This window comes from Aythya ferina, assembly GCF_964211825.1.
Source record: "Aythya ferina genome assembly, chromosome: 12".
In the NCBI taxonomy this organism is placed as follows: domain Eukaryota; kingdom Metazoa; phylum Chordata; class Aves; order Anseriformes; family Anatidae; genus Aythya; species Aythya ferina.
In genome coordinates this window covers 2,649,188-2,667,124 of record NC_140308.1, presented here as the reverse complement: position 1 = coordinate 2,667,124, position 17,937 = coordinate 2,649,188, and the positions used below count along the sequence as shown (strand labels likewise).

At 55.5% G+C, this 17,937-nt stretch overlaps 3 protein-coding genes across 5 annotated transcripts; 2 read left to right on the top strand and 1 right to left on the bottom strand.

Moving 5' to 3' along the window:
- Positions 1-327: 327 nt before the first annotated feature.
- COX4I1 (cytochrome c oxidase subunit 4I1) lies at positions 328-3,889 on the bottom strand. The gene is made up of 5 exons (XM_084533236.1): positions 3,644-3,889; positions 2,932-3,011; positions 2,336-2,503; positions 1,263-1,394; positions 328-594 (listed from the first exon to the last, which is right to left on the bottom strand). Exons 2-5 carry the CDS (start codon positions 3,008-3,010, stop codon positions 458-460), a joined length of 516 nt encoding a protein of 171 aa, XP_084389362.1. The 5' UTR covers position 3,011; positions 3,644-3,889; the 3' UTR covers positions 328-457.
- On the top strand, positions 3,768-9,940 carry EMC8 (ER membrane protein complex subunit 8). Its single transcript, XM_084533234.1, has 5 exons — positions 3,768-4,085; positions 6,795-6,871; positions 8,199-8,268; positions 8,744-8,838; positions 9,101-9,940. Exons 1-5 carry the CDS (start codon positions 3,867-3,869, stop codon positions 9,258-9,260), a joined length of 621 nt encoding a protein of 206 aa, XP_084389360.1. The 5' UTR covers positions 3,768-3,866; the 3' UTR covers positions 9,261-9,940.
- Positions 9,941-11,273: 1,333 nt separating this feature from the next.
- On the top strand, positions 11,274-17,561 carry LOC311443213 (uncharacterized protein C16orf74). 3 transcript variants are annotated; one of them, XR_014697122.1, is made up of 3 exons: positions 11,274-11,404; positions 15,728-15,820; positions 17,174-17,561. XR_014697122.1 is itself a non-coding variant. In XM_084533237.1 (3 exons), exons 1-3 carry the CDS (start codon positions 14,944-14,946, stop codon positions 17,347-17,349), a joined length of 303 nt encoding a protein of 100 aa, XP_084389363.1. In that variant the 5' UTR covers positions 14,872-14,943; the 3' UTR covers positions 17,350-17,561. The 3 variants fall into 3 exon arrangements, 1 of the variants encoding a protein (XP_084389363.1); XR_014697123.1 differs by lacking the exon at positions 11,274-11,404 and adding an exon at positions 13,381-13,484; XM_084533237.1 differs by lacking the exon at positions 11,274-11,404 and adding an exon at positions 14,872-14,977.
- The last annotated feature ends 376 nt before the right edge of the window (positions 17,562-17,937 follow it).

Here is a 17,937-nt window from a genome sequence, read left to right as displayed (position 1 = left end):
GCGCTCCTCCCAGGAACCTATTCCTGCCCCAGAAAAGCAGCGTCTGGGCTGAACACTCAACACCAGCCCCCTGCAGAGCTGGGTGAGATTTTTGCTGCTTCAATTCTGACAATCTGAAGTGTTTTCAATGAAAAGTGTTGTGTTTGAAGCAAACTGACTGTCACCTTACTCATCTCCCCCAAGAAACCCGAGTGTTTCATTCCCTTTTACCAATTAATACTCCCTACACATCAGCCACGACAGGACTGCCTGGAAAAACCCTTCCCCCTCACGCTGCTCTACAAATTCCCGTCCCAAAGGCACCCGCAGGTCAATAAAAAGGAAACCTTCAAGTTAACCAGAGGTTTATTATCATCTATTTAGGTGGAGAGGTTGTTCCAGTACATGAGCAACGAGGTCACACGCAGGTGATGGAATCATTTCATGTTCAAGCAGAGCAGGTTCCACTGAAGTCGCCTCACTTCTTCCACTCGTTCTTCTCGAAATCCCACTGGGAGGAAATGCCCTCCACGGGGTTAATTCGCATGTCCAACATTCTCTTCGTCTGCATGGACACCCACTCGTCGGAGAAGGTGTGCGGAATAGGGCCGTACACTGCCACGGGGGAGGAACAGAGACAAGCTGAGCCAATGGGCGGTGGGGGGACACGTTTTGCTAACAAAATGCTTTTTCCCCCCAAAAAGCAATCAATTCTGACCACGTGCACGCCATCACCCATCAAAGCAAAGCTCCCCAAGTTCAATTTTTGAAGCTTTCAGCTCAGCAGATTCCCACCTCGGTTCTCTGTTTGTACCAAGAGCCTCCTCCTAAATTTGGCTGGGCCCCCCACGACCTCGTGCGCTGCCCCAAGCCGCTGGGGGGCTCCCTTGCGGCAGGACCTTAGGCTGGGAGGGAAGCCAAAGGTGGCAGAAACCCAAATGTTTATAGCCAGAAAGGCAATAAGCTCGTGCAACAGCGGGTTTCACAGAGAGGGAAGGTCTGGGATTGTTAATTTATAGCTACTCTTTCCCCTCCCTTTCCTCCAAAGCTCCCTCCACGAGATTTAACTCTCCACGAGTCGATTTGCTGAACATTTTTGCTCTGTACCCACCTGTATCCATCCGGTCACAACCCCAGAGCTGAGTTTTCCGAGGCTACCAAACAGAAGCTCCCGTTGCACACACCGTTTTGAAACCCTGAACCCATTTATGGCAAGTTTCCTACCTCAGATACCAACTGAGCTCGCAAATCATGACAGGGAACACCCCTCAGCGCCCACTTACTGTAAATTTTCTGCCAGATGAGGATGACACCAGTTAGGCCAAGAAAGAACAGCACTCCCCCGAGGACAGTCTTCCATTCGTTTGTTCCTTTGTTCATTTCTGCGTAGCTCTCGTTGAATTTGATGCGGTACACTGAGGAAAAAACGAAGCAAATTGTTTATTTTTTATTTTTCCTGCATCTTGCAGGCAACACCGCACCTGCTAGAGGGAGGTGACCAAGGCCTAAAGCGGTCTGAAATGGAAGGGATGTTGGGATAGCTTTGGAATTAGCTGGCCTTTTCCATGCAAAGATCAAGTGCCAAAATAAAGGAGCTGTATTTCACATCATTTCTGTGCTTCTCGTGAGCAAAGACAGTGTTGGTCTCGCTTTGTAAACGACCGTGCAGTTGTACAAAGGTTGCATAAGAGGCAAAGAGGAAGAAGAAACAAATTTCCTTCCCTGCCTGCAATTCCCAGTACGACCATTTATCACACAGCTCCCTAACTCTAGAGGTTTGAGCAGGAATTGTGTGTTTAAAAGGCTTTGGAGTTCAGAGCAGCATCAGATTTACAAAGTGTTTATGAACGCCTGAGGGTTTTACACCTCCTGCCTGCCGCAGGTGGGCACTGCGCTGCTCACAGGTCCTGCATTAGAGCACACGGGGTTCCTTTCATTCAGCTTGACTAATAGGATTACATCTTGTTACCAAGAAGAGGGATTTTTTTTTGGCCTGTTGCTAACAGATTGCAATAAAGGACCAGCTGGGTATTTTTGGAGGAAAGGGAAGAGGCTGCTGAGCTTGAATTACCGCTAAGTTCCTCATGTGAAAGGCACCACGTGCCCCGAGGCACCTTCCAGATACCAAGAGGTGTAATTAGAACACCTGCTGCACCTACCACTCATCTCCACCCGCATCCACACCAGGTTAATTAGCACAAAATTAACACAGCTCTGTCGTGGCTGCAGCCTGACCACAAAGGCGCTGAGCAGAGCGGCCTCGAGCCGTGCTGGGGCTGTCTGGGAGGGAGCCAGCAGGAAGGTGCAGCAGGTTCAGCCCCAGCACTGCTGGCTGCGAGGTGATTTCAGGACTCACGTTCGACTTTCTCATCGACAGACAGAGCGGTCCAGGACGCCTTTTCCTTCTCCTTCAGCGCCTTCTGCTGAGCAGAGAGCTGCTTGACAAAGGCTGCCTCAGGCAGGGGAACATCGCGGCGATCGACGTACGCTGGGAGGCTGAAGTCCTCGGCTTTGACAACACCAGCTGCCATCGGGAACAGAGACACAGAATCAAGCTCCTGCCTGCTGCACAAACACCTCTTACTAGTTAAAATACCCCCAAAAAAACACGATGCCAGTTAAGCAACCCAGAAAGGAAAAGACAAAGCTCCCCCACGGGCGCTGCTCCATCAGGGCAAGGAGCCAGCCCTGCCCATCCTGCATCCTTCCCTACCCCCATCCCAGCTGCGGGTGCCATCCTCCATCAGGAAATGCCACAGAGCGAGCAGGCCAAAAAAATATATTGATCCCTGCATGATGATAGCTTCTCACAGCACCCTGTGCAGCTCCACGTGCTGCTGGGAGCCAGCTCGTAGCTGGCACAGAGCTCTCCTCGGCTGTGAGGTCCCCAACGGCTGCGTTTTACGTTCTGCCTGTTGTTGTCCTTGCTGAAAATGGAGCAGTGCCACCTACCGTGCCCGTGGGCCCTCAGGCAGATGGAGGTGGAAAGGGCCCTTCTCCCGATGAGGCTGAACGCCCTTGAAGCCAACATCCTGCCAGGGCAAAACAACAGCAGGTCAATCACTGACAATAGAGGTCAGCAAACACAGAAATTGGAAATAAAACCATAAAACCCATTTCTATTTGCCTATAGAAGAGTCAGTTCAGGGGCAGCCCATTTTTAGGCTGCAGATGCTCCTGGTTAGCAGGGAGATGCTCGGACGAGCCCCTTCCCACCCTGTTTTCCATTGATGCCCTGTATTTGAGCCCTGATCTCTTCCACGCCCAGCCCAGGACCTCATGTTTGAGCTCTGACCCCTTCCAAATGTAACCCAGGACCCTGTATTCAAGCTCAGACCCCTTCCAGGTCCACCCCAGGACCCCATATTCGAGCTCTGACCCCCTCCCAGCCCACCCCAGCACCCCCTATTTAACCCCTGACCCCCCTCACCCCAACGTGACGTCACGCCAACATGACGTCATCCCCTAGCACTCCCCTCAGCCGCAGGCCCCCCCCAACCCCCCCCCCTCCACAAGCGGTCACCGGGGCGGCCCCACCCGGGGCGGTCCCGAGCGGCTCCCTACGACCTCCCCGTGTCCCCCCAGTCCCTTTCGGTCCCCCCCGGTCCCTTCCAGGCCCCCTCCCGGTGCCCGCGGCCCCCCCCAGCCCGGCCGCCCCTCCGACCTGCCGACCGTCCTCTACGCCGGGCCGCCACCGGAAGGAGCCGCCGGGCCGGAAGCGCAATGCACGCCGGGCCGGCCGCAGGACCAACGAGACGGCGCCATCCAAACCGTCCCCCTCTCCGCCTTTCCTTTTACGTCGTTTTACGACAGCTCGGCGGACCCGGCGGCGGGGCGCGCTTGGCGGCGGCGGCGCGCTTGGCGGCGGAGGAGGCCGCCCCGTCAGGATGAGGCTGAGCACGCAGGCCTACTGCAAGATGGTGCTGCACGGCGCCAAGTACCCGCACTGCGCCGTCAACGGGCTGCTCGTGGCCGAGAGGCCGCCCCCCGCCGCCTCCCGGCCCGCCAGGGAGCAGGCCGCCGGCCCGGCCCTCTTCGTCGACTGCGTGCCCCTCTTTCACGGCACCCTGGCGCTGGCGCCTATGCTGGAGGTGGCCCTCAGCCTGGTAGGGGGGGGTTACGGGGGGTTTGAGGGGGTTAAAGGGGGGTTTTAGGGCCTGGTTGGGTTGCTGAGGGGGTAGGGGGGTGTAAGAAGGAGTTATTAGCCTGGTATGGGGGGGGGGTAGGGGTTAAAGGGGGGCTAAAGGGGAGTTTCAGGTCCTGGTTGGGCTGCTGTGGGGGTAGGGGGGTGTAAAAAGGGGTCATGAGCCCGGTACGGGGGGTTTGGGGGGTTAAAGGGGGGGTTGGGAGGGTTAAAAGGGGGTTTCAGGCACTGGTTGGGCTGCTGAGGGGGTCGGGTGGTGTCGGAGGGGGTCATTAGCCTGGTATGGGGGGGTTGGGGGAGGTAAAGGGGGGGTTATGGGGGTGTTTCAGGCCCTGGTTGGGTTGCTGAGGGGGTAGAGGGGCGTAGGAGGGGGTCATTAGCCTGGTACGGGGGTTTTTGGGGGGGCTAAGGGGGGTTTTAGGCACTTGTTGGGGTGCTGGGGGAATGATGTAGGGGGTAGGGGGGTGCAGGAAGGGGCCCTCAGCCTGGTACAGGAGGGTTGGGGGGGTTAAAGGGTGGTAAAGGGGGGTTTCAGGCTTTGGTTAGGCTGCTGAGGGGGTAGGGGGATGTAGGAGGGGGGCCTCAGCCCCTGGTTTGGCTGCTGGGGGGGATAAGAGGGTTGCTGGGGGTGTAGGGGGGTGCAGGAGGGAGTCCTCAGCACCTGATTTGGCTGCTGGAGGGGGTAAGGGGGTTGTTGAAGGGGGTGGGGGGGGGGGGTAGGAGGAGGGCCCTAGCTCCTGCCTGGGCTGCTGGGGGGGATAAGGGGGTTAAAGGAGGGGGGTAGTGGGGCGCAGGATGGGGTTCTTAGCTCCTGGCTGGGGTGCAGGGAGAGTAGAGGGGGGCTAAACCCTTAAGTGGAGTGCTGAGGGGGAAAGGGGGACTGCTGGGGGGGTCCTCAGCCCCTGGTGGGGCTGTTGGGAGGGGTAGGGGGGTGCAGAGGGGGGGGTAGGAGGGTGTAGGGGGGTTCTCAGCCCCTGGATGGGTCACTTTCGGCCGGCCAGGTGGCAGCGGGATTTGGCTGAGGTTCCCCGGGGTGTTTTGGGGAATAAACCCTGCCGCCTGCACCCGCTGGGCTTACAGCCGAGGTTGTGGCAGGACCAGAGAGACGGCGCTGCTCTGTGGCTGCTCCTTGGTTTGGGTGGAAAAAGGCAAAGATGGGGAACGCCGCGACACTGCCCACGTTCATTAGGACCTGCTGAGACAGGTTGGAGCCCGCAGGCGCGTTTGATGCCTCTTAGGATGCCTGGAAGCGTTTGAGAAGATCCCGAGGCCTTTTACGTCCTCATCTCTGACCTGAATTATCCCAGAACACCACAAGGGACCAAAATTCTCTGTATTTCATCAGAAAATAACGCAGTGGAGCACAGTGCTTCCAATCCGACCCGTGGCACCTCCTGAAGGCTGCGAGCGGCGCTTCGGCAGCAAGGGGTCCGTAAGGGCAGCCTCAGACGCAGGAGCTTTTATTTTTATCCTCCCCAAGTTGCTTAGGGAGCTCAGAACTGAAGCATAGTGGGTTCTTTAAGACCATTTTCAATAGGCAGCAAAAACTAAGACTATTTTTTTATTTTTAAAGCGATCGTTTCTTTATTAGTGTTGCTATTTCTTCATCATTATTATTGCTTTATGCTAGTGTCTGGGCTTTTGGCCTTAATGCCAAGCTTTCACCCCACTACCAATTAAAATCAGAGTCCAAAAGCCTCCGAATGGCTTTGTAACTGAAACAGCAGTTGGCCTGCAGCTTTAGCAGGGCTATGTAGCTTTTTTTTTACCACGTAAATCCATGTCATCCCTCGTAGAAGGGGGATTATTTACGTGGCTTTTGTGTTTCTGCAGCCTAATGCTGTAATTATTCCTCAAACTGCGATTGATTTCACTTGCAGGATGCCACAGATGCATTTTTGGATCCATTTTGATGCAGCCCTTGAGGTTTTTCTGATGCCCGCTCTCTAGGGACAGCCCAGGAAGGTTCCAGCTGCCTTCTCCCTTCTTGTTGCTGTGCTGGGTTATCAGGAATCCCCTCGTGTCCCTGTTCCCAAAGCACAGCCACGTCTGGGACGGGGCAGAGAAGCACGGCAGCAGCTCCTTTATCAAGCCCTGATCTGGTGGCCGAGCTGGGGCGTGTTTTTAGCAGGGCGTTGGGTTTGGGCTGGAAGGTTTTAAAGCATGCAAATCCTCCCCCGGGCTTTGGTGGTTAATTGCCGCTGCAGGCGACCTCTCAGAGAAACACTTGGGTTGCAAAAGCCTTTTTGCACCAGAGGGAGTTGAAAAACTGGTAAAAGCCGTGACCTTTTTCTGCCCATGACCTTTTTTCTGCCCACGGGTTTACCTCTCGCTTGGAGCTTTGTTTGCTCATTAGGTAAATGACGCTCACGCTGTGCCCCCAAGTGCTGCAAAACATCCACAAAGAGGTGGGACCTGGGCTCCTCTCCCAGGCTCAGTCCTGTCGCTCGAATTTGGGCTGGGATAAATGAGCAAAAGAGCAAGAAATGGGTTAATTTTATGTCATTCCCCAAAGGTTCAGCTTCATTTCTCTGCCCAGGTAAATCGAGCTGTCTGCGTGCACACAGAGATGTCTTTGCCAGTTGCTCCCCATAGGGGATTTCCTTATTTCTGTGTTTTTTTTTTTTCTTTTTTTCTCTCCCAGGCTTAATTGTTCCCATTCCTTTTCCAGATTGACTCGTGGTGCAAGGAGAACAGCTACGTGATCGCTGGCTACTACCAGGCGAACGAGCGCGTGAAAGACGCCAGGTGTGTTGGGGCCACGTTCCCTCCCGCTCGCTCTCTTGCGCCGCGCTTTGTGCTCTGCCAAGGGCCATCACGGGCAGAAAACCTGCGTGCTGCTCCGCCCTGCCAGCTGTGTCCCTCTTGTCCTCGTGGTGCCAGTGTAACTGCGGCTGTCAGGGCAATAGCTGGCATTTGCTGGTGCTGTGAATATCTCGTGAACCCAAACAACTCCCCGTATCTTTTTGGAAGGTCTTAGAAGTGACCTAATTCTTACTAAACTGCTGAACCGTCTCTGGTTTCGGTTGTGGTTGTCGTTTTGAATCACTTTCTGACACGGTAGAGGTGCAGTCTTGAAATGGAAGAGGGTGTCAGTCAAGCAGAGATCCTCTTCACATACTATTCTCCCTGGGAATAGTCTCTTTTTTCTTTTCTTTTTTTTTTCCTCCTCCTTTTCTCCCTTCCCCCCCTGCTAGCTAACTCAAATCACCAAACAAACAGCTGTGTTTATTATAAACTTCGTGTGGAGCTGCAGTCTAGTTCTAGATGCGTGTGTCAGACAGATATGTGCCCCTCTATCAGGCAAATCCAGTATCAAGACTCATGAGAGCGCGTCATATTGCATTTAAAATAACTCTGAACAACTTGTTTAAAGCATTCTGCTCCGTTCCAGCTACTTTGCTGATGCCTATCTTGGAGCCTCAAGTATATTTTTTAACTAGCACTTGGGATTGCTTGGGTATCTGGCAGGGATGCCGACGTTGCCCTTTCCTTACAAGGGAAATGCAGATCTGCTGGTGACGTTTTTGAAGGAGAAGAGGCAGTTTGTTCCCTTCGGGGTTTGAAGGACTGTCGTGGGCTTGTTTCTTTTAAAGCCAGACTTCATTTTTTGAAGATAACTCTGGCACCACGTAGAGATTGCCATCTTTGAAACAGTAAAGGCTTTTCTTTAGAAGATTATCCAGTTCCGTAGAGAAGCTGGCCAGTGAGGGAATTCAAACACAGGCTCAGATGAAGTTTCTTTTTGAAATGCCTGTCGGGGCGCAGGAGGCTGTGGTTCTCGGGCTGGTGGAAGGAGGTGGGAGGTCACAAAATCTGCACGCAGCCTGCAGCGAGCACTTCGCTGCTCAGAAATACATTGCCTCAGCATAGCTGAGCTTCAGGTCACATGCAAGAGAGGAGCTGAGGCTTTCTTGGCCATCTGCCTTCAATCAAGTGGAGCATCAGCTCGATACCTTGTTCCTGTTTAGAAGCGTGCCCTGTAATTCTCACAGCTCCTCGAGCACGTTTCCTGCTGCTGCAGGCTGAGGCGGCACGGTTCAAATAACACAATCCCCTTTACCTTCCGCTGCAGTCCGAACCAGGTGGCTGAAAAGGTGGCCTCCAGAATCGCAGAGGGCTTTAACGACACGGCGCTCATCATGGTAAAGTGCTCTCTTTTCCTCTCTGTATTGTTGACATTGGGGCTGTGGTGCTGGGCTAACCACTTACGTGCAGCTCTGAGTGTCCTGTAGCGAAGTAACCCCTTTGCTCTGTCCCCAATTTGGGGAAGAGGTACAGTGACTTGTGGCCCGTGTAGTTCTCAGTAAGTGGCTGTGGCTAGCTCGCTGTCACCTCAAAGGAAGTGGAGACCTTCTCTGATTATGGGGTTTGAGCACAGTTAGCGTGTTCCCTATTTAGGACCCCTTCCAGTGACTTAAATCCTTGTCTTTCATGAAACAAATTGAGCTCTGTGTCCTTGCCAAAGAGCGTTGGTGGCTTAAACCTAGAGAATCTGCCACATATGAAAGCAGACCGGTGCACGAATCAGTTTAAGGTGTCCTGTTTGTCAAACCTTGCTTTCAATTTCATCTCTTTACTCGGGGAGGCTTACGAGAGTGTTTTCCTGCCGCACGCCAGGTTGATAACACCAAGTTCACGATGGAGTGCGTAGAACCGGCCATCCACGTGTACGAGCTCCATGAGAACAAGTGGAGGTGCAAAGACCCACACGTGTGAGTAAACGACAGCGTTTGTTTGCGTTGAGGTGGGGAGGAGAAGGGCTTTGTGCTTTGAGGCCTGCGTTGTAGTGAGAGGGAGGGAGAAAAAGGGGTGAGGAGAGGGAGGGAGAGAGCAGCCAGCTGCTGAGGCCAGGCAGCCGTGTGCCTCCTAGCCACGACTGCGTTGCAGAGAATGTGCTTTATCTTCCCAAACGGAGGAGATGGTGGGGGTTTTCTTTGTGATCATTATTAATTTCCGGTTGTTTTGCCATCCTAGCGATTTCTGCGAAGATTGGAACGAAGCCCAGAGGATCGCTGCGTCGCTCTTGGACAGCAAGTCCTACGAAACACTTGTAGATTTTGATAATCACCTGGATGACATCCGGAATGACTGGACAAATCCGGAGATCAACAAAGCCGTCCTCCACCTGTGTTAGAGGGATTCCTACTGACTAACTTACGGGCGTTCCCACTATGTACTGAAGACATAAAAATGATATTTTTGAATGTAAATAGAGTAATATTCAGTACCTTGTGTGGAAAGCTGGCTGATTAAAAGAGTGGCGCGGCGCGTTGCCAAGGGTGACGTGTCCGTAAGCTGTTGAATCCTTTTCCTGAGATTCCTTAGAAGAGCTGCACGCCGTCAGGTACAGCTGCCCCTGTGGATGCCTTCCCCGGTGTAGTGAATGTTGCTGTTCCTTCAAAACCAGAACAACTTCTGCTTATCCCCCGGTGTTCATATTAAAAGTTTTGACTAAGCTTTTGTACTCCTTAGAGAGAATGATTTTTAAAAGATTTCTGAGAATAACTTTCAAAAGATGGGTTTTGTCCTCAGATGGGGTATTTTGAGGTCAAATACATAAACAAAATCTAAGGTCAACTGTTTTGTTTTGTTTTTTTCGTGGCTTGGAAATGGCATTGTATCAGTACAGCAAGTGCAAACTGCTGAAGATGACTTTTTCCATGCACCTGTCACCTGGTTTGCAGTGGTTTTGTATGGCACAGCCACAGAAAATGTGTTAAAACTGCATTTTCAAATGCTACAAAGATTTTCCTGCTGTCCTGAGGCATACAACTGCAGTTACTGACTGAGAACATTAAACACAAAGTAAAATCAGATGTTCGCATAATGCTTTAAAAAAAAAATAATGGAATAATGATTTTGAATGGGAGTACTAAAACAGTTTGAGACTACAAAAAAAGAGCACGAAATATGATCGTATCATGGATTTTTTTTTGTCTATTTTTAAACAGCTCTAATTTTCATCTGGTTCATGTGGTATTCATTCAAGTAAGCCTAAATTTGAAGGTGAATATCCAAGTACGTCTGAGTACGCTGTGTCGAGGACTCTAGATTGCACTTAGCCCAGCTTTTGCCTTTCTAATCTTCATTTGTTTCTAAGAATAAGCGTAGTTGTCAATGAGGAAGCTTTGTAGCTCTGTTTCCTCTTAGGTTATTTTTATTATCTGTACTATTTTTTATCAGGTACGCCACAGGCACTGTACCTTACCTCTGCCTGCTTTTCACTGCATTTCTGTAACAACTTACCAATGAATTTAATATTTATCCTCCAAATTCATTAAGACATTCAACACTTCTTACCACTAGCTGCTTCCAATGGAAGGAAACAGTCTTAGTCACCAGCTGGTGGTGGAGATTCTAGATTCTCTAGATTTTTCTTTCTTCCTACAAATATTTTTACAATGAAGATCCCAAAGTCCAAGTCCTATTTTGGAAGTGGTGAGGGGGAGAGAAATGTCCAAGGGGGAGATAAAGGTTTGGCCCGAGCGGTTTTGTTTGTCTTCCTACTCCGCTAAGGTGTGCTGGGCATTACCAGAGGCGTTGGCACGCAGTCAGCAGCCTCTGAAGCATGAGTCAGATGCGCTCGCAGGAAAGGGAAATGTTTTCACTTGCTGCATGAAAACACAAATCGAGCTCACAAGCGGCGAGAGGAGCGCGTTTCGGTGTGTCTCACAACACATCCAAGGCTGTATTTCAAATATCAACATCTTTATATCCTGGAAACTGCTTCAGCAGCGTGGTGTTTGGAGCAAACTGCAAACTGTTGCAGGAAGAGGGCTCGTGCTTTGTGCCAACACCTCGGCAGCTGTCGCAGGGCCAGGTGTTAGCCAAGCCCTGCGAGGTGCTTAGCCCAGGTTGGTGACTCCTGAGCCACAAATGCATTCCTCAGCCTGTAACCAGACGTGGAAACTGTGCCTGTGGCTAACAATTGGGACGCCTTGCTGGGAGGGAGGCAGATTTTAACGCTTTGTCTCCATCTTCTTGCTTTTAAATGGGACCCCGCGAGCCCTTTGCCACCAGCCAAGGCCCAGGCGAGCTTTAAGCACGAAGGACGAGCGCTGCGGCGCTCAGATCTTATCTCACCTGTCCTGTTTGCATTGAAGGGTGGACAAAAAGCAATAATTTCATAAAGGCGAGGCACCTGGAGTCCCGGAGACTCCTGTAAAAAAAAATGAGGAAGCCAACGGGTTTTTTTTTCTCTTCCTGCTGCTGTACAGACCCTGCCCGCAGGCACAAACGCTGGCTGGCAGATCAGCTGCCCCTTCAGAGGAACTCAAGGTAACTCCTTTTAAATCTTCTGGGGGAAGAAAGCTTGGGGAAAGGTGTCCTGGAGTCACCTTTTTGTTTGGTTAGCAGCTAGCAACATGCAGAGGTGTCAACTTTTATTTTTTTTCCTTCCCTGATTAACTCAGATTTGGGGATTTAGAGTTTACCTGCCCGGGCAGCCGACCCCCAGCTCTTTACCTCATTCGTGGGACCTAAAGCAATTGAAAAGACATCACGTCCAGTGTGTTTTTTTCTATTCTCAACCCCTATATTTCAGAAGTGTCTGAAAATAGCAGCGCAGAGTGCTTGGGTTTCTGCGTGGGGGGATGTTGGTTGTGCTTTGCTGGACCCACACGGTGCCCACCTTGAATCCTTCGGTCGCAAGGGGGAGAAGGAAGAGGCTGGACGCTTCCAGCATTTGGATGCCGGGTCAAAAACCATGCAGAGACCAGCTCCAGACACCCAGAAGGGAACAGCCAGAGAGCCTGGGGGCCTGGCGGTGCTATTTTCACCCAGAAATCAGAAATTTCACCCAGAAATGAGAGCGTTTCAGAGCTGCTAAGAAAAGCAGCGGGTGTCTGGGGGTAGATATGCGGCGAGAGCGCTTTCTGCTCCCCCAGTTTGTGCAGAGGACGGATGGGGATGTGGTGTCTGCCTCGTCAGCAGGTTTGGGGATGCTCAAAAGCGAATTATCTGCTCCTGGTGCAGTATCCACGTTGTATTCTCTGAGCTTGTTGGTTTTTTTTATACACAAGGATTTTTTTTTCTTAATTCAGCGGGCGAAACAGTGCCACCGGAGCTGCTCCTGGGATGCTTCCCAGCCCACACCAGCATAAAAACCAGCAGATCCCAGCCACGTGCAGCCTGTCCTGGGGCTGAAAAGGGCTGGAGCATGCGAGCAGCTCAGCTGGCAGGACCGCAACCTCCTCGCCTGGAGCAGATGTCCGCGGGCACGGCAGCTCCGCGCGTGCTGCCCCCCGAATTTCTTCGGAGAGGTGCCCGCTGCCCCCCGAATTCCTCCTCCAAGTGGCAGGGATGCAGGAAGCAGCCTCAGCTCTCACTTTTCTTGCTGGCTGCGGGCCTAATCGCTGCACTCTGCTGCTGCTCCTGGTGCAAACGCCCGGAGATGCCGGGCCGAGGAGGCATTACCCAGGCGGAAAGAGCGCGGGGCTGCTAATGGAGGAGCCCAGGAGCCGCCCGGCCTCGCGGCTGGCTGCAGCTCGGGAGATGTCCTCGGGGGAAAAAGGCGCTCAGCCTGCTGCTGCCGAGCTGCACTTTGGGTTTCTGCTTCCATTCAGCCCCCGGAGCAGAGCCGAGCATCCTCAAAATCCCCGTGTGCTCCTCCAGGAGCCCTGCACTCGCCCTTCCTGGAGCCGGCAGCGATCCCGCCGTGCCAAGCCGAGGGCTCCATCGATTTTTATTGCTTTTTTTTTTTTTTTTGCTCCTGGTTTTAGACTGTGTTTTCGCCCAGCCTTCTCCGAGAGCGCGCCCTGCCTGCCTATCTGCTTTGGTTTTGGCTCGGGGCTGCGTCCTCGGGGAGGCCGGGGGCAGGCTGCTGGCCACGGGCTGGGGTTTTCCACAGCAGCCCCGCGCAGGAGGTGAAATTCCTCCTCGTGGGGCTGGGCAGCCAGGGCCCCAAATCCGCCCTCACCTGCAGGTTTCTTGGCAGAGGGCTTGGGTGTAGCTGTGGGGAGAAGAGCAGGGCACGCTGCCCCTAAAACCCTAAATTTGGGTGGGCTGGGGGTGACGGGGAGCTCCCCGAACGCCCCCGAGCTGCATCACGGCAGCGCTTTAGGCGGAGGGAGCGGTGCCAGGCTGGAGAAACAACGCAGCCCTTCCTAGAAATGCACTCTGGAGCTTAAGAGAGAGAGGGACCTAATTGAAAAAAAAAAAAAAAAAAAACAAACATATAGAGGTTGTACGAGGGGATAAAAGGGAAAGCTGGGCTGAGATTAACCTGCAGCCCGGCGAGCAGCAGGCAGGGCTCCGAGGCAGTTCCCAGCCCAGGCCTCCGAGCTGCCCGCTGGGTCCCTGCTCGCCCTGGATGTGCTCGTGGCCGGGGAGCCCAGCACCCCCTGGCTTTGTGCTCAAGGTAGGTGCTCGCCTCCCCGCTCGCCTCCCGCTCGCTCCTGGGGGCCGCTGCCGTGCCCCCTTGGGGGCCGTGTGCTGTTCGATCTGCTGGGGCTGCTCCCATTTCCCCAAGCCTTCCTCTTCAGCTGCTTCTCCTCTCCTCCTCCTCCTCCCTTCCCACACCTAGCGTCTCGTTTGCCTGCCCTGGGTCTCCAGGAGACCCCAGCGAGGCCCCAGACCCTTTTCTTTCCCCACGAAGCAGCCAGCTCCTCGCTGACCCCATCCTCTTCCCATTTCCCTGCCCCGTGGCACCACCGAGGAGCCCCCGTGGGGCTTTCCTCTCCGTGCCAAGGGGTCCCTGCCCCGTGCCCAGCCCCGGGAGCTCGCCCACGGGTGCCGTCGTCTTCCAGCCTCATGGGGAGGAGGGGAAGGGACTCAGGATGCTGTGCTGGGTGTCAGGCATCGCCACGCCAGCTGGAGACGTGCAGCAGCCCGCAGAGCTAACCACAGCTAGCGCAGCCTGCTGTTATTTCTGGCCGTCGCTTTCGGTTGCTCTCTTGGTGCAGTTTTAGCTCCAAACGGAGTTAAAACTGCTCCGGGCTGGGCTAAATCCAGAGCTCCTGGGTTTGGGGCTGTTTGTTCTCGCCCAGCAGCACGAGCAGGTGGTTGCAGAGGGGCAGCAAGGTAGATAACCAGGGGGGGGTTTGCTGCACCAGCCCCATTTGTGTGCTGAAACCGGAGCTGGGGTGGGCGGCATCCCGGTGAGGATGGGATCCCGGTGAGGATGGGATCCCCGAGGGATGCTGAGCCTGGGGAGGGAGGTGGAAAGCTGGAGCCTGCAGGGCCCTGCCCTCTGGCTCTTCATCTCTGCCGCTGAACGGGCTGGAAAATTTCTAAACCAGTTTGTTTGTCCTTTTTTTTTTTTTTTTTTTCTGGGGTAAAACCGAGCCGCGGATTGCAAAGGTCTCAGCCTCCGCGCCCAGCGCTGCAGGGCCCGCCCGAGCCCTTGAGGTGGGAGCCCTGCAGCAGCTGAGGAAATCGGCCCCGTGTGCGTCTGTTTGGTGTCAAACGAGCAGCAGAAAGCGGGGCAGAGCCGCTCGCTTCCCCTCTCCGCTCTCCTGGGTGCGCATCGGTGAGAGCGAAAGCCCAGGAGGGCTCAGCGTGGGGAGCCGGGGACGGGATTCCCCTCACACCCTGGGTGTGAAAGGCTCCTTTCTCTCCAAAGGGGCTGCCTGGGGCCGCGTGTGGCTTCGGAGGAGGCGGATATGCAAAATCCTGGGGCTGCTTTTAATGCAGGCGAGGGCGGCGAGGAGGCGTTCAGGGCGCTCGCCCCGGCGTCCTCGCAGCGGGGCGGGAGCTGGAGCTGTCACCAGAAGCCCTCTGCCTGCCCCCGCTGCCAGGCTGGGTTTTGGGGTGGGCAGCTGGGACCCTACAAGAAGCTCCTGCTGCTCCTCGCCAGCTCCTATCCCGGCCCTGCCACGATGCGGATTTCCCAGGGAAGGGATTTTGCCGAGGGTAATTGTAAAAGCGGTGCCCGACAGCTCAGAAATTTCAGTCTCTGTCCTTTTTTTTTGCACCCTCACACCTTGCTTCTGCATCCCATGCGGGGGCTGTCCCCGTTCCCTCCAGCTGCAGGATTTTCCCACCTGAATTTTCCTCAGAGCTTTGGGGGTGCCGCAGGAACCCCGCGGTGGCACCGAGGCCTTTGGTGGGGTCGGGATCCTGCGCTCCCTCGCCCCGCGGCACTCAGCACCGTGCAGCATCCCCACCCCCAGCCCCAGGCACACACTCTGCAGCTGGGCATCCCTCGATTTCTTGCACGTGGGCTCAAGCTTTGCCTAAAAACACCTCAATCCCCATCCCAGTCCTGCTCACACCTCTCCAAAACCCTCTCGGTGCGTGCGCGCGGCGAACCGGGGGTCACCCCCGGCGGGCAGGACACCGCGTGGGGCTCTGTGCTCCTTCTCCTCCCACCCCAAAAAGTTCCTCCCGAAACTCGGAGGCCGAGATTGAGTCAGCCAGCGGCCGTGACATCAGCTCGTGGTTTCTCCGCCGAGCGCCCGGGCTTCCTGTTGTGCCCCGGCAGCTCGCCGCGCTCAAACCTTTCTCTTTATTTACGTTTCCACGCGAAGCACCTCGGCGCAGAGGGTGCCCACGTTCCTCCCGCTCCTTCCTCCCGCTCCTTCCTCCTCCTCGAGGGCGTCTCCAGCCCCGGTTCCCCCCTTCAGCGTTTTTCCTGCAGCCCTCGCCTCTCTCTTTTCGCAGCCGGGGCCGGCAGCGGGGCCGGAGAGCCGTGCGCCGCGGCGAGGCCCCGCCAAGAGGATGAGAACATGGGGCTCAAGTTGTCCTGCCTCAAAGGTGGGTCCGGGAGGGTCCCCTGAGCGCGGGGAGGGCTGGGGAGGCCGCGCACGAAGGAGCTTTGCTGACTCCTAAAGGACAAAGCACGGGGCTTGGGCTCCGAGCTGGTGATGCTGCAGCTCGTGCAAAGGGACACCGGGGTTTTTATTCCAGACCTGGAGGATTTGGGGCATGGTCCTGAGCTCGCTGTTGTTTTCCTGGGCTTGGGGTTTGCTCAGTGGGAAGGATGCTCAGGGTTGGGGTGCTCGGGGGCAGCGCCCAGCACGGGGCAGCTCGCCAAAGTTCACTTTTTTTTTTTTGCACCAAACTTCACTTTTCTCAGCTCTGGCTCGGAGAGGGGGATGTGGGACTCCCGGTGCCGCTCGGCAGAGGCTGGGATGTGGTTTTGGGGACCTGTGGCACGGCCCAAGGGGGCTGCAGGGACGAGCAGGGGGTGGTGGCCGCCTCCTGACCCCATGGCACCAGCACCCGTGGGGGCTCATCCCCTGCCTGGTCCGGGGTGGCACCAAGGGAGATTTGGGAAGCGGTGGCCCCGTTGTCACAGCAGGGCTCCGAGGGTGTCCCCGGTGATGCATCACCTCAAAATGAGCCCTCAGGGCCCTGGAGGAGAGGGGACACATCACCCATGGGGTCCCTGTCCACGAGGTCTCCATCCATGGGGTCCCCATCCTGGTGTCCCCATCCTGGGGTCCCCATCCCTCAAAAACCCTCAAAAAAACCCACCTTTTTCCCCCAAAACCCTCCAAACCAGTTGAATTTTAAAGAGTTGTCTCCCCTTTCTGTTTTCTGCCCATTTAGCCCACCCCAAAGCAGGACGAAGCCTCAGCACCCGTGTGCCCCCTCCCCATTTTGGGGCCGCCAGGCAGCCTGCCGCAGGGAACCCCAGAGACCCCCCCCTAACCTTAGGGTGGCTGCAGAGAGGGGCTGGGGGTCCCCAAAACACCCCAAAACGGGGTCAAAACCATGGGGGCGCAGCCCCAAAACACCCCCCTCATTCCCCAAACCAGCCTCAGCTCCAACAGGCAGGCTCGGAGCCCGCAATAAAATATCCCCCCCGCCTCCCTCCATCCCCTCCCCGGCTCCCTTACATAAGGCAGGGCTTTATCCTTAATTAAAAAGAGATTAAAAATATCGGTGGCTTGTCCCCGCCGGGCGTTTTCCTGCTTCAGAGAGGAGTTAAAACCTGGCTGCCGGGCGCGGGGCTGGGGCTTTGCTCTTGATTAAAAAAAAAAAAAAAATCAGATTAAAGCGATCTGCATCCAGCGGGGCGGGTGGGCAAATGGGGAAATGGGATGCGGGGATTCTCTGGTGGCTCGTATAGGGTTGAGCCAACGATGCTGTCCCCTCCCCTAGGCTTGAAGACGTGCGTGAGCAGCGGGAACGGCGCCGGGGGGGTCCCGGCAGCGGGTGACAAACACCTGCACGTCCCCTCCATCATCGTCACGCCGCCCACGCCCACGGGGGCCACGCTGTCCCGGGACACCCGGAGAGCCACCGGGGGGACGTCGCCACCCTGCAGCCGGCGCTGAGCACTCAGGGGAGCACCGGAGACCCCAGAATCACCCCGGGGACAACGCTTTTTGGGGAGCAGCTTGGCCAAGAAGCCCCCTTCGCCCCCTCCCCGAGAGGCTGGTGTGCGAAAGCAGATGGAAATTTAATTTTTTAATGCCAGCAGCAGATGGCAAAAGGCGCCCGAGTGTGTTCGCGGCATGGCACAGCCGTTCATAAAGCGTCCCGAGGAGCCGCGGTGTGCGCTGGTGGCACCGAGGGGACCGCGCCACGGCGGGGGCATCCCCGGGATGGGGTGGGGAGAGGTGGGGGGACGGGGGTGTGGGGAGGGGTGGGTGTGGGGGGTGGGTGGGTGGGTGGGTGGGTGGAGGGATGGATGGATGGATGGATGGGTGGGTGGGTGGAGGGGTGGGTGGGTGGGTGGGTGGATGGATGGGTGGCTGGAAGGGTAGATGGTGGGGTGGGTGGAGGGGTGGGTGGGAGGATGGATGGGTGGGTGGGTGGATTGTTGGGTAGGTGGGTGGGTGGGAGGATGGATGGATGGATGGATGGATGGATGGATGGATGGATGGATGGATGGATGGATGGATGGATGGATGGATGGATGG

Coding starts and splice junctions, on each gene's coding strand:
- EMC8 (XM_084533234.1), top strand. CDS start 3,867: ATGAGGCTGAGCACGCAGGCCTACTGCAAGATGGTGCTGCACGGCGCC. Junction 6,872..8,198: donor GAGCGCGTGAAAGACGCCAG/GTGTGTTGGGGC, acceptor CTTCCGCTGCAG/TCCGAACCAGGTGGCTGAAA. Junction 8,839..9,100: donor AGGTGCAAAGACCCACACGT/GTGAGTAAACGA, acceptor TTGCCATCCTAG/CGATTTCTGCGAAGATTGGA.
- COX4I1 (XM_084533236.1), bottom strand. CDS start 3,010: ATGTTGGCTTCAAGGGCGTTCAGCCTCATCGGGAGAAGGGCCCTTTCC. Junction 2,504..2,931: donor CCTGAGGGCCCACGGGCACG/GTAGGTGGCACT, acceptor TCCCGATGGCAG/CTGGTGTTGTCAAAGCCGAG. Junction 1,395..2,335: donor TGTCGATGAGAAAGTCGAAC/GTGAGTCCTGAA, acceptor TTTTTTCCTCAG/TGTACCGCATCAAATTCAAC.
- LOC311443213 (XM_084533237.1), top strand. CDS start 14,944: ATGCGGATTTCCCAGGGAAGGGATTTTGCCGAGG. Junction 14,978..15,727: donor GGGAAGGGATTTTGCCGAGG/GTAATTGTAAAA, acceptor CTCTTTTCGCAG/CCGGGGCCGGCAGCGGGGCC. Junction 15,821..17,173: donor CAAGTTGTCCTGCCTCAAAG/GTGGGTCCGGGA, acceptor CCCCTCCCCTAG/GCTTGAAGACGTGCGTGAGC.